At 40.9% G+C, this 13,362-nt stretch overlaps 1 protein-coding gene across 1 annotated transcript in view; it reads left to right on the top strand.

The window, feature by feature from the left end:
* The window catches only part of ulk4 (unc-51 like kinase 4), a 64,707-nt gene that overhangs the window by 31,200 nt on the left and 20,145 nt on the right, over nt 1-13,362 (top strand). Inside the window, exons 24-31 of the mRNA XM_047599930.1 lie at nt 396-517; nt 1,067-1,123; nt 1,729-1,780; nt 2,097-2,191; nt 5,146-5,197; nt 5,465-5,654; nt 7,313-7,405; nt 12,403-12,451. Coding sequence (XP_047455886.1) covers nt 396-517; nt 1,067-1,123; nt 1,729-1,780; nt 2,097-2,191; nt 5,146-5,197; nt 5,465-5,654; nt 7,313-7,405; nt 12,403-12,451 — 710 coding nt within the window. The remainder of the gene's footprint in view (nt 1-395; nt 518-1,066; nt 1,124-1,728; nt 1,781-2,096; nt 2,192-5,145; nt 5,198-5,464; nt 5,655-7,312; nt 7,406-12,402; nt 12,452-13,362) is intronic.

Here is a 13,362-nt window from a genome sequence, read left to right as displayed (position 1 = left end):
TGTGAGAGTGAGAGTTTTTATTCTCTTGCTTCTGATTCCCGTCATTAAATGTCACTATCAAAACATGTGTAGTTGACTGGTAACCAGTGAAGAGTTGCCAGTAAAGATGAGGTGTGATCTCTCTTCTCAGTTGCAGTGAGACATCTCTGCTGCATTTTTAACCAGCTGACTGACTGGTTCACACACAGAGAGAATTGCAATAGTCGAGGGAAGAGGAAATAAAAGCAAGACCTTTCTAAAACAAGACACTTCTGCACTATCAAAACATAAATGTTTATGCTAGATGTTATAAAATTTGCAAATGCATATATTTTAGTTCTAGGCTTTATCACATGCTGTTAAAACACTTCAGCAGTACGTAACACGCCTTCCTTCTCATCCCTTCGTCTCTCTAGAGGACGTCTTATCTGCTCTGAAAGGTGTGATTGGAAGGAGACACCCATCTACAACTCAGAGTAGACAGCTTAAACAAACTTTGCCTACTATGTCCATCGTGCTAGAACTTCTGTCATCTCAGGTAAACTTCGGCCACAGTTTGATTTTGATGTTCTAACAGTTTTCCCCATCCATTTTATTTTCTTTTGTTTTTCATTATTCTACCTGAAGCCCTGGAGGTTGAAATGACATGAAAAAGGAAGTTTCATTTAACGTAAAGTTAGATTAATTAATTTTAATTAATTAAAAACGCCCCTGACTTTCAGGATCAGCCGCCAACATCTTAAAACCATCTTCCTGGCTATGCCAAACACTAAAATGCCATAAATAGTACCTACTAAACCATCTTTTTACGTCATTGTTGCACCATTTACTGGCGTGTTTATTGCAAAACACTGCAAAACATGCAGCAACACATATATGAATACTTTAAAACTGCACATATTCTGACTAAGTCACACAAACATAGAAATAAAATAAAATGCACCAGGCAGGTACATCCGGATCCTTTTATTGCCGTCAAGACGAACATGTTATATGTGGCACTGCTGTTTATTTCTCTTTGCTGTTTCTCTTAGCTGTACCATCACCTTCTGTTTTTCTCTGAGCGTTATTTTCTGTCTCCTCACAGGTCTTTAGATCTCAAATCGTAACTGAAGAGTTTCTGGCTCAAATTGGATTGCTGCTGGTAGGTGTTTGGTAATCCACAATTACACGCTGTCATGTTTTGACTTTACTCTTGTCTCCTCAGCAGAGCGGTTGCTTCACAAACTTCGGGGAAAGACAACAAGTCTATTGAGTCGAGTACATCATGCTTTTGGAATAATTTCACAAGTCATACTTCATAGAGACATTCCAACACTAAGCCATTAAGGCTATTAAAATGCTGTAAGAATAGCTGTCCTTACATCATTTTGCAGAGATGCAGATAGAAAAGTTGAAACACAAAGAATTTGGTCTGTTACTGATCTTACAGCTCTTTGTTTTCTGTTTGTCTTATGTCCAGGTCACTTGTTGATTTTGTCAAACCAAGTACCTTTGATGAGTTTGTTTTTGTAGTTTCATTATTATCTTTCTATCCCCACTTGCACAGTCACTTCTGTACTCCACATTTTAAATGTAAACTTACTGAAATTAAGGCTGAGACTGGGGACTTGTGATATCCAGCTTTTTATATTCATCATTTTAAGTGCTGCAGTTTGAACGATAATTATAATATCCAAAGATAAACAGCTGTCAGTTGTTTATAAGTTGCATGTAATTTGTCATTTCTACCATTTGTCTTTCTGTCAGAACTATATTGCCTCTGTAGAGTCCAGTGAAACTAATCTGGCCAGTGCTGTAGGTGAGTAATTACTACAATGTTTACACATGTTCCTCGATGATCTACTAATACTTTACTATAGTATTCATAGTCACTTTAATTTTTCAAGTGATTAACTTTGTATTTTTCTGCTCTATATGCTTTGTGTTCATCCTCCCACGCTGTGTAATTATTTTGCGTAAGTCTGAATGGTGTTTCTAAAATAAGATTTTACAACTGCTGTTAACTATAATTAACTGACATGCTCAGAGAGTGATTCAGCGCTGGTCGTGTCGTTGTACAACTTCTGTTTAGGGCATGACTCAGCAGTACTGAATAATGTTTGATGTTCCATTAGGTGCAGCAATATGTGACGAGTTGATTAGAACAACGCTGTCCCTGGCAGAGATCCTGAGTCAGCACCACGTTCTCATCACTCCTTTTCATAGTGCTGTAAGTATGCATGCAAGCAAGTATATGCACCTGACTTCCTGTCTGATTCACTCTCATCTATCTTATAGTGGCTGACTGGCTACCTGTCTGTCTGCTGAGAGTTTAGTGAAGTGATATACGACGGGTACATTGTGATAATTCAGCAAATGTCGGTGTATTACCTCTGACAGGACTTTGGAGACAGCCTGTCATCATGATGATGCTTCTTCTACTGTCAGATGCTCAACTTAGATATTTTTCCTCGCAAGTTGCACATGGAGTGAGGGCTTTTAAAATGATGTGTTAAAACATCTGCAGCTTTTGTAGATCTCACATCGTTGCCCCTGGTATTAGGTTCAGCAGGATCCTTCCAGTCCACTAAACATGTCTGTTAGAGATGAGTGGACAGAGGGTGAACTTGTGGACTATTAAACAAGACTCTAATCAACTATTGAACCAGCAGAGCCTCATCAGATCTGTGTGTGTGTGTGTGTGTGTGTAGGTGGATGTGCATGGGATCGGACGATGAGATTCTGTTTAATGACTATTGACACATGGAAGTGGAGAGCAGCAGGAAGCAGACAGGATGGAGAGGGAGAGAAAGGAAAAGATGAGGGGTGGAAGAAAGGAGCAAAGAAGAGGCTCGCTGCGACTGCTAGTCAATAACACAGGAAGACACTTTAATTACCCCCAGCCAGCTCAGATTAACTTTTATCGCCCGCTGGACAAGGACACACACTCGTGCTTGAGTTGGTTTACGTCTCTGAACCCTTGTCGCAGTTTGAGTAAAGTCTGCAGCAACTTTCTTCATATTTTTCTTTCTTTATAAAACATTGGAATATTTAACTGTGTCTTTAGCTTATCTTAAAAAGTTTAACATTTCTACTATTTACACATTACTTGTATCAACAAAGTTGAAGTTACTCAGTAATTCAATATGTTGCTACATTTGCATGGGCAGTGTGGTTGTATTCTTTCACTAATCATCAGAATAAAAACCTAATCAGAATAACAACGCCTCATGTAACCACCTCAATCTGAGCAGACTCAGCTGGTCAGAAAGAAAAAATCGGGCTCATTGAGAAAGTGTTTCGTCCCCCTGCAACAGAAAATCTAAGACAAACAGAAAGTGGTATCACAACTTTTATTTATTTAAGTAGCAACAACAAAACGGAACCTGATGGCTGGTGAAAACAACTAAAAGAAGAGACGCCACTCAGTCCCAAAAAGGACCTGGTGTCTCCCCTCTAATCCTGTACATTAAACTGTTAACTACCTTACTCAAAAAAAAAATAAGACACACATGCACTGAAGTAATAAAATATTCAGCTGCAAGAATATAACATCACCATCATAATGTTGACACCCTGTGGTGTTTAACTATGTAGTCAAATGCAGACAAAGGAAAAAAAAACAAGACCAAAAAAAGGCAAATCAGCAAATGAAACCCACAACAAAACACAGTGGCTGAAAGAAGGAGATGAGAGAGAGACAGAGAGAGAGAGAGAGAGAGAGAGAGAGAGAGAGAGAGAGAGAGAGAGAGAGAGAGAGTCACGGGTCCTGCCTCTGTTTATCGTCTCCTACTGATTAATCTGGATCAGCTTCACCTGAGGGAGAGAACACAAGACACCGTGAGTTATATCTTCCTCTAACTCCAGCAGGGGAGAGAACTGGAGTCTGGAACAGATGGTGTGAACCTGTGACAATCAGTGTAATAACCATTTTAACACTTGACTGGATTGTTTTTCTTTGGCTGGAATAAATACAAGGTTTCTGTCCATGTTTGATGCGACATGACGAACTGTAACAGGTGTTTGCAAAGATCTTCATCTCGTGAATGAATTTAGTGTTGTTGGTGAAGTTGGGAAATGCAGCTTCTTCTGTTATACTTTCTGCAGATTCAATGCACCACAGCAGAACGATGAACCATTTTATTTAGCGCCCATGTACATAGTTAGAATCTCTAATCAGATTTTAACATGGACACAATTATTCTTACTGGTAAAACCAACTGGTTGTTGATTAAACATTTCAAACAGACACATGAAATAATGAATTTACTAATAATGTTTTTATTGGGTTTCCTTTTACCTTTTACAATTGTAACAATTGTAGTGATGCACCACTGGATGACAGGCGGTGGGGTAACAAGAGCCAAAATGGAAAAATTGGGCCAAGAAAGGATTTGAGAAACTGAAGGGCCATGCTACCCATAATACCAAGTTCAGAGGCTCCCTCCTCCCACACGCTCACACACTCCATCCAGTCTTTTGATGGCTGTGATATTAATACACAGACCATTAAGTGGTGGACAACATCCTTTGTAGTTTTCTTTTCTCTGGCTTTCAATGTAATGACCTCACACACACTCACTCAGCATTAGCGTTGTTTCTATGGTAATATTAGTAATCATGCAAATTCATGCATTACAGATTCATACCTAAATAAGGGCTTTGACAGTCGGGCAAGTACGTGTGTCGTGTGTGTGTTCGTTTTTGTTTGCGGGTGTTTGATCAAAGAATTCATTCAACAGTGCATTTCCATAGTAATTTGATGCTCTGTGACAGTGGTCTGTGTTGCCGAGACTCACAATATTAATATAGCGCAGCGCCTCCTGTTCAGCCCACTCGAAAAATGTTTCCTGTTTCCTCAGATTTGCTGTATGAAAATAAGTTGTATGTTTCTTGATGCACGTTTTTCCTCAAATAACAGAACGTGTGACAGAAGTGAACGAGAAACGTTTCTCTGTTCAAAAACATCTTCAACAAATAAACAGCAGATTTGCTGTTTGTTTTCTAGATGCTAATTCTGCTGCGTCCTTGAAATGATGTGCGTCTGTATTAAACAGAGTAATTCTACCACATCCTGTTATTACTTTAGCAGACCGTAACACTACGTACAGAGTTTTGTATGCGAGGACAAATATAACAAATGATGAATAACTTTTTTTTTTTATCTTATAATGCATCTTGAAGGTTGTGGATTCCATCCTGCCACCTCTGACAACACTGGCTTTCAGCAAAAACGGTATGAGTGCTGCGTAAAATAGACAGAACAGATAGACAAACAGACAGATAGATCATGCTTTTCCATTTTAATCTAAAGCTATGCGACATCCTGAAGTTCCTGAAGTCATTTCAAAAATAGAACATTTTGTACTTTTTTTAGCCGATATGTGTGGGACCATTTTAGCACACAAGCACAGAGACTGTAAGTGTCTGAATCACTCCCTCGTTTAAATACTCTCTTCCTCTTTTCCTCTTGTGTGTATATGTGTGTGTGTTTGTACCATAGTGGAGTGGTCTGTGTTTGTTTTGAGGGTGTTGTCTGAACTTAGTGTAGTCCTGCTGGTCCAGGATGGAGACGATGGCCGAGAGGAGAATAAAGAGAGGACAGAAAAGAGAGGAGGGGCCACACAAGGAAGAGAGGATGAAAGCTCCTGTTGTCCAGTCGTATCTCTCATCTCTCAATCTCTGCTTTCAAGGTTGGTCCGGCTCATTCTACGCAGCTCCAGAAATGTGTTATTGACTCTTATTATTATTATTATTTGCTCTCTTTTAATGTGAGTACAACATAACCAAAATAATTAGATGGCGGCACCTACCTGTCACTCAAATGGACAAACCCTGAGCTTTTATTCCTACTACTTGATTCCTACCCGCTGTTTTGTGTCTGTGGTGGTGTTGTCATTTCTTTTTCTACGAAGTCTCGCCTTGTCTTTGGCTTGTGCAAGTGACTGTTTAGTAAATACCAGCTTTACGTAGACACAGTATTCAAACCAAAACAGCTTGAATCCTGTTCCTGCTAGATCATAAAAAATACGCTAAAGCCTCCTTCCAGTCCAGCAACAACAGGTGGTTCAGAGCTGAGGTTTATGAGCAAAGAAAATGATTTCCTCAAATGAAAACAGGGATATCTAACCATCCAAAATTCACATATTGTAAGGGAATGTCCCACCCACACTACTGCCAGTATAGTAGAAGAATGTAATATATAAATTGGAACATTTATAATATGGTAAGAATGTGTCGATAACAAAATCGTTGTGTGTCTTACAACCTGCTTTCAGCAGATACAGCAAACTACTGTATTCACTCACCCATCCAAATAACTGAATTCAGGCGTTCCAGTCACCTCCACAGCCAGAGGTGTGTGTGAATGGGTTGTCGACTGTGCAACATGTCCAGTTGTGAAATTTCCTCCCTGGAAGCGATCGGTAACAACAGCAGCTCAGCCTCTGCTTTTTTAGTGTCAGGTCACGTAAAATGACAGAGGCTATGATGTGGGGTTGTTTTTCAGGAGCTGGGCTTGGCCTCCTTAGTTCATACCAAGAGATTTTGGACAATTCCACGCTCCTAATTTTGTGGGAAGAGTTTGGACATGACCCCTTCCTTTTCCAACATGACTGTGCATCAGTGCACAAAGCAAGGTCCATAAAGACATGGATGAGCAAGTTCGGTGTGGAAGAACTTGACTGGCCTGCAACAGAGTCCTGACCTCAACCTGACACAACAACTTTGGGATGAATTAGAGCGAAGACTGCGAGCCAGACCTTCTCACCCCAACATTAGTATCTGACCTCACAAATGCACTTCTGGTTGAATGGGTCAAAAATTCCCTTAAAAACACTCCTCGACCTTGTGGAAAGCCTTCCCAGAAGAGTTGAAGCTGTTATAGCTGCAAAGTGTGGGTCAATGTCATATGAAACCCTGTGGATTAAGAATGGGATGTCACTTAATTTCGTATGTGTGTAAAGGCAGGTGAGCAAATACATTTGGCAATATAGTGTGTGAGAGTCAAATGAGTGTACAGCCTATGGAGAACAGAGAGAGAAGTTGTCTGACTGACAGCTTCGACATATGTTTGCGGTTTTCTCACTTTCCCTTCACATTGTCGTCACCGCCCTTTAAAATGCCTGTTTAAAATGGTCTTTCCCTGCATGGTGGCTTCTCGTTCTCTGCTGCTCTTCCCAAATTTCCTTTTCCCTCCTATCTCCTACCATCGAGTTCTCCCCTCCCCCTCCTTTCCACCCCTCTCTCCAGATCTGTTCTAGTTTACACTCTGTTACTAATGATCAGAACAGCGCATGAATTATTAACACTACGAAAGCCAAATGTTGTACTCAGACATGTTTATGTCTAGGTACGAGTCTCTTCTTCGTGCTGCTGAACCTGTTCCCCTCTACGCACTCAAACTGCTGGTGTCGATGACTGAACACAGCACTCAGATCTGCAGGTACTGGATACACAATCAGCCTCACAATCAATCACACCAAACAACAAAACACGCCCGATGCGTTATTAAACCAAAGTGTGACCTTAACAGCAAATTATTACCAAAATAACATGGTACACAGCGTAATCATTACAGACGCTGTTTCTTATTAAATGTTACATTACGACAGTAAATCTATTAAGTAGAGACTTCAGTGATCCATTATTCAAATTCTCTGTCCAAAAACCAGCGTTGGTAGAACTGAAGTGCTTTGCAGTCCTAGCAGGTGCAGACACAAACACAGGCACATTTTAGGAACGCTGTGTGTAATATTTTCATGCCAAGGCCAGTAATTCCCAATTCAACACTGTGAATCATTCACAGCCACACACACACGCATACACACATGAATAAATGTGCTGTAACTCACCGGCATACACACACACACACAGACACACACACACACTTATAATGAGCAGAGATTTATTTGCCAACTACTGCACACAGATAAACACGGGCGATCATCTGTTTGCGCATGTAGCTGACACACATCCAGAGCTAATAGCAACAGTGCCATCGCAGATGCGCCGCTGCTGGTGATCTGCATTCACCCTCCTTAATGCCAGTGTTTTCTCCATTAGTAATCAGTTTAGTGACAGACACAAGGTGCCGCATCAGCGTGGACATACAAAGACTTGACATGTTGTGCTGATGTATCCTGGCACGCCAGCTGCTCCTGAAGAGCCTTCTCTAAAATGCACACGCTTCAAGTATACACAACGTCGACACAAAATTATAGCTGGCGTCAGAGCGTGATTTACTACTGCATTAAGTAGAAGTAATTTGCTATTCGGCTCTTGAGAAAGCAGTCATCTGACGCCGAAATGAAAACAGGTAATGATGTGTTGCTGCACACGAAATCTGCTGATTTCCTGTCTGACCGTGAGGTGACTCACCTGTGTGCGTTTGTGTGTGTGTCTGTTTCAACATGCGTGTGCTCAGGCATGTGTGTCTGTGTGCATGTGTGTGTGTGTGTTTGATAGATGTGTTCTGACAGCAGCTGCCAGTAAGTCTTGATTCTTTGGTCATCTGTCTCCTCCTTTCAGCTGTTGACAGAGATAGAAAGTGAGGGTGCGAAGAGAGGAGGCAGAGAGAGGGAAGAGAAGAGACTGGGAGACAGAAAAAAAAAAGTGGATGTAGAAAAAGGAAACACTGTGAACAAATCTAATTATAGATTTGATTTGTTAGGTGTTCATTTGATTAGTGAATTGTTGGTTTCCAGAATGGGTTTGCTCCTTTCATTTGATTTTTTTTTTGTGTTGTTCATTATGTTCTGGCTCAGAGGAGAAGCCGTTAAAAGGAGAAAACTGGATGTGCTGTCTCTCAGCAGTAGCAGATTCCTGCTCCTCTTCTACCAAATGATGAAATATGGAGCCTTGCTTATCAAAATGTGGTTGTAGACATCACTATCATTATTATTTTACTGTTTTTTCAAGTTAGTTTCGAAGTGTGATTTAGTATTTGTTGTGAACATGTGAATGTCCAAGTTGAGCTAAACCCCTCTATCGATAAAGATATTTAAGTAGCCCAGCTTTTTTTGTGAAAGTATACTTGTGGTTTCTTCACTGTCATTTATTTAGCTCATATACCTTCGGGGCTTGAATTGCTGAAAAAGAAATCGATTGAGACATCCCTAATGGAAACGTACGCGGCTGAGTGCTGCAGCTCATCCATCGTTCTATGTTTGATCATCCATCTGTAAATACTAAGTAGTAATTTACAACAACCCTGATTGACCTTCTGTTTTGTCCGTCCCTCATTTCTTCCCCTGCTTCTATCCACTTATTTTTATCTACTTCAGCAAGAATAACTCTCTTATCACTAATATCCCCCTCTCCTTCCATCTCCATCCTTCCCTCCTTCCCTCCCTCCCTCCCTCCCTCCCTCCCTCTCAGTCCGTCCTCATAGCTGAATATATTCCTCTTATCAGTAATATTGGCCCCTCTCGTCTCCACCCTTCTCTTTCCCCACCTCTCCTCATCCCCTTCTTCCCTTGACACAAGTAGAGTGACGTGAACTTTTCAAATTGGTGTCAGCACTCTTCTCTCTACATCTGTTTTCCTCTCTCACCCTCTTCCTCTGACATTATTAACAACATTTTACATTTTTTTCCCCCTCCTCTGTCTACCTCGCTCTCTTTCTCTCACCATCTCTAATTTATTAACATTAGTCCACATTTCTCTCTTTCCCCGTGCCCTCTCTCGACAACTTTCCCTCCATCACCGCGGTTACACAATCAGAAATTAAATTGCCTGGGTCTTGGTTAGATAAGTGTGGCTATGAAGCCAGCCGAGCGGTAATTAGATGGTAAATTGGGGACATTAACGTTGGGAAGGCAGCCTGCTGTCTCTCTGGGTATTATCACAGTCCAGACACACCTTCAAACAACTACATTTACTATGACCTTTAGCCAAAGAACCTCCTGCTGTGTGCTTCTATATGTGTGTCTGTCCATGTATGTTCAGCGTCCTTACTTCCTTATGATAAATAAATGTGGCCTGTTCTTCACACACACATCAACCAACTATGAGTATTTTCTCCACCTTTAGCTCTACTGGCGATAGTAAGAGTAAGATAGTAAGATTATTTATCTGACGTACTCTCAGTTGTGTAAAACCATTACATTGACAAGTTGCTTATTTGGACACTCTCATCTCTTTATTAGTTGGTTTCACGTGTTAAAAGGCTGTAATTCCACATAACAGCCTGTTTTACTAAGATTCTTGTGCTGTGATTGGCTAATTTGACGTGGCGTTAACCTCCTGACTTCATCTTTGGCGTCTACTTCATTAACTAGTATTATAGCCGGCAGCAGGAATACATGAGCAGATTGATCAAATCTATTGGTTGTTGATGTTTTAAGTGTTAATATATTGTAATGCTGTTGTATGCATTTATATTTGACGTGTCACTGATGCAGAGGGCTTGTTCTCGTCTGTGTTTCTTCTATTATGGGTCGTGTGTTGCTGGTGCTGTGGTGCGTTCACTGTCTGCTGTTGTTCACTGTGCCTTTTGATGTACGGCTGGTAGTTTAAAGACAGTTCAGTTTATCATGTTGTGCTGGCCTGGTCCGTCCTCTCATCTCTCAGCCTGTCACCTCCCTAATGGGAGACCATCCGTCACGTCGACAAACCTACACACTCACACATACACATTAACACACACGTGCGCTGACACATTTATAAAAGGCTTAACGCAGGGTCCACGGCTAAATATAATGAACTGCATCATGACAAGTTCAGAACAAGAGCTACTAGGGATATCATCACTGTCCACTTCATGTTTCAACAACCACATGCACCTATACACAGTGAGTGTTTAGTTACAGTTACTGTTCAGCTACAAGGAAACACAGTTATTCCATTTCAGTATCTCTTTGAATGGTTTTACTTCATTGGTACTGATCTGGTGAACCACATCAACCATTACACGATAACATGAAGTGGCTTCATCTCACAGTGAAACCATGATGTTTCCAATAAATCAATTTCTTCTGCAGATGCTAATGGTGGTTCTCAACACACATGAAAGTGGTATTGATCTGTAAAAGTTAGATTAAAGAACTGCAGCTAAAGTATTCAGATAAAACAAAGAAAACTCCAAATTTATGTCTGTAGGTACAATGTAAAATAGAAGATTTGTCTGTAAATAAGTGCAGCAAAGAATGAAATGTAACAGCCATGAGGACGACCCGTTTGGCTCTAATTATTTTTTTAAATTAAACAACTTCCTTGTTAGCCCATCTTTTTGAGACGTGTCTGGGAATATCACAATAAAGCTACGATGTGGAGCTTCTCTAGCAGTGCTGACTCTACTATTAAGTACGTGTGCCTACAGTCGTCTTTCAGCACATTTCAACAAGAACAACATACAGCAATGATTCTGTTTGTCCTCACAATTGACCTCTTTTGTTTTTGTTTTTAGATTATAATCCTTCTTTTGAATGTTGGCTTCATTTTTGATCTGGATCATCCGAAACTTTTCTTGATGTTTCCTGAGGATTCACCGTTCTAGTGGTCGTAGGCTTCCTCAGTCTCCATCATTACTGTAGCTCCCCTCTTCTCTGGCAAACACTCGTTGCTGGTCGACATGAAAGATTGATACCAGTGTGAGAATGTGGCAGTAGACACCAGATTCGAGTGTGCTGCGAAATACAAAGATGTACGTAATCAGAAACCATGAACTCATAAGGTCACCTGAGGGGGACACAGTGTTTGCTGTAAATAAAGTGTTCAACACTTTACGTCTGATGCCTGATGGACGAGCTATAAATCATAGTTAGAACTAAGACGGATGCTTAAATCAGTGGACAGGCTCCGTTACCTTCAGCGTATTAAGACCTGTCAGATTTAAACTTGCTTTATTCCCTTTACAGCTTCAGTGTTTTCTTTATTTCTTATGAACACAGACACAATAAGACGATGTGTGTGTATTTACACACAGTCCAACCACACAGTAATTGACTATGAATCAATGCATGTCATTGCTTATATAGACATACATCTCTCCCTCTTCTACCATTTCAGCTTTATTTCTATTTTCTCAGTGTGTGTTTACCAACATTACTTTCTTTTCTCTCTACTTCCTCGTTCATTCATTGTTTCCTCCGACCCTCAGTCGTCTTTGTCTGAATCCCCCCCAGTCTCTCTCCATCTTTTTTCTCTTTTCCAAATTCAATCTTCTCTAACCATGTTCTATTCAACTCTAATCTCCTCTTTCTGTGTCCTTCCTTCTCTTTTCTCACCTCCTCTGACTTCATCTGCTCCCCCCAATCCCATCGTTATCAGACAGGAGCCATCGTAGCAGAACGGTAAACTTAATGAAGATGAAACAGCTCAGTGTGTCTGCTTGTGTGTTCAAGATGCATGTGTGAACGGTGCGATGAATACATTAAATTAATTCCAGGCCCTCGTTTTTCTTCTGCTGCCTCAGTGTTTTACTTTCTCCGTCCTTTGCAGGTTGATCAAACATAGTAAGATGCTACCAGGAGTCTTCCAGCTCCTTACGGTAAGAGACCAGACTCATTTAAATGATTAGGTTTCATTCAGCCAATACATAAATCAAGTGGACTTCAATCAGTCAGTAAGTTGTATTAAATCAACCGTTCAAGTCAAGTTATCACAGTTTGTGTTATTTTATGGCCCTTCTGCTGTATTTTAATATTCTTTAGTTTAATATTGCATCTATTTCTTTCTCATTCTCCTCTCGCTCACTCTTGTAACCCTCGTAGACGTGTTTATGTAAATGAGTCTGTGTGGTGTGGACCTATTAGAGTGTAATTGACTGGCAGTTCATCCACACAGAGGAGGAAGGGTTAATAGAGTGGGAACGTGGACCCCACTATTAAGATTGCACACAAAAGCTCACACGCAATCGCACAGCACTTGTCTGTTACCGGTGAGGCATGACAGTAAACAATTTAATTCACCTGACCCTCTGCACACACCGTCTAATGCACCCACCGACACTTTGTGAGCCGTTTTTAGCAAACCAAAGCACTTGTGCCGCAGTGAACTGTTTCCACTTTACACACACGCTCACGCACTCACACACAGTCACTTAATAATCAGTGTTCTGCATGGCTGCCCGTCCAGCCTCGACTAGCTGATGCAGAATGTTAAACACTGTTATCCAGCAGCCTGATTAACTCGTCTCCCGACTGTCGACTCCCGTCTGAACCAGTCACGTCTGGATCCATTAGTGCCGTCCATACCGCTCACATCTGGATTGATTTATGCTGCCTGAAACTCTCTGATCTGGATTGATTACACCTGTCGCTGGCGATCACACTTGTTCTGGAGAAACTCAGCTAATTGTATTTGTTTAGGTGATGAAGTAGTTCTGCTTCAGAAATGAAAGGTCCTTAGGTTGTTTGAAGACGAGGGCTCTAAAATGGTCGGTTGCTGTGCAGAGTAGAG

This window comes from Mugil cephalus, chromosome 11 (assembly GCF_022458985.1).
Source record: "Mugil cephalus isolate CIBA_MC_2020 chromosome 11, CIBA_Mcephalus_1.1, whole genome shotgun sequence".
NCBI classification, from domain to species: domain Eukaryota; kingdom Metazoa; phylum Chordata; class Actinopteri; order Mugiliformes; family Mugilidae; genus Mugil; species Mugil cephalus.
The sequence above is the reverse complement of the archived record's forward strand: the minus strand, read 5'-3'. Positions and strand labels throughout refer to the sequence as shown.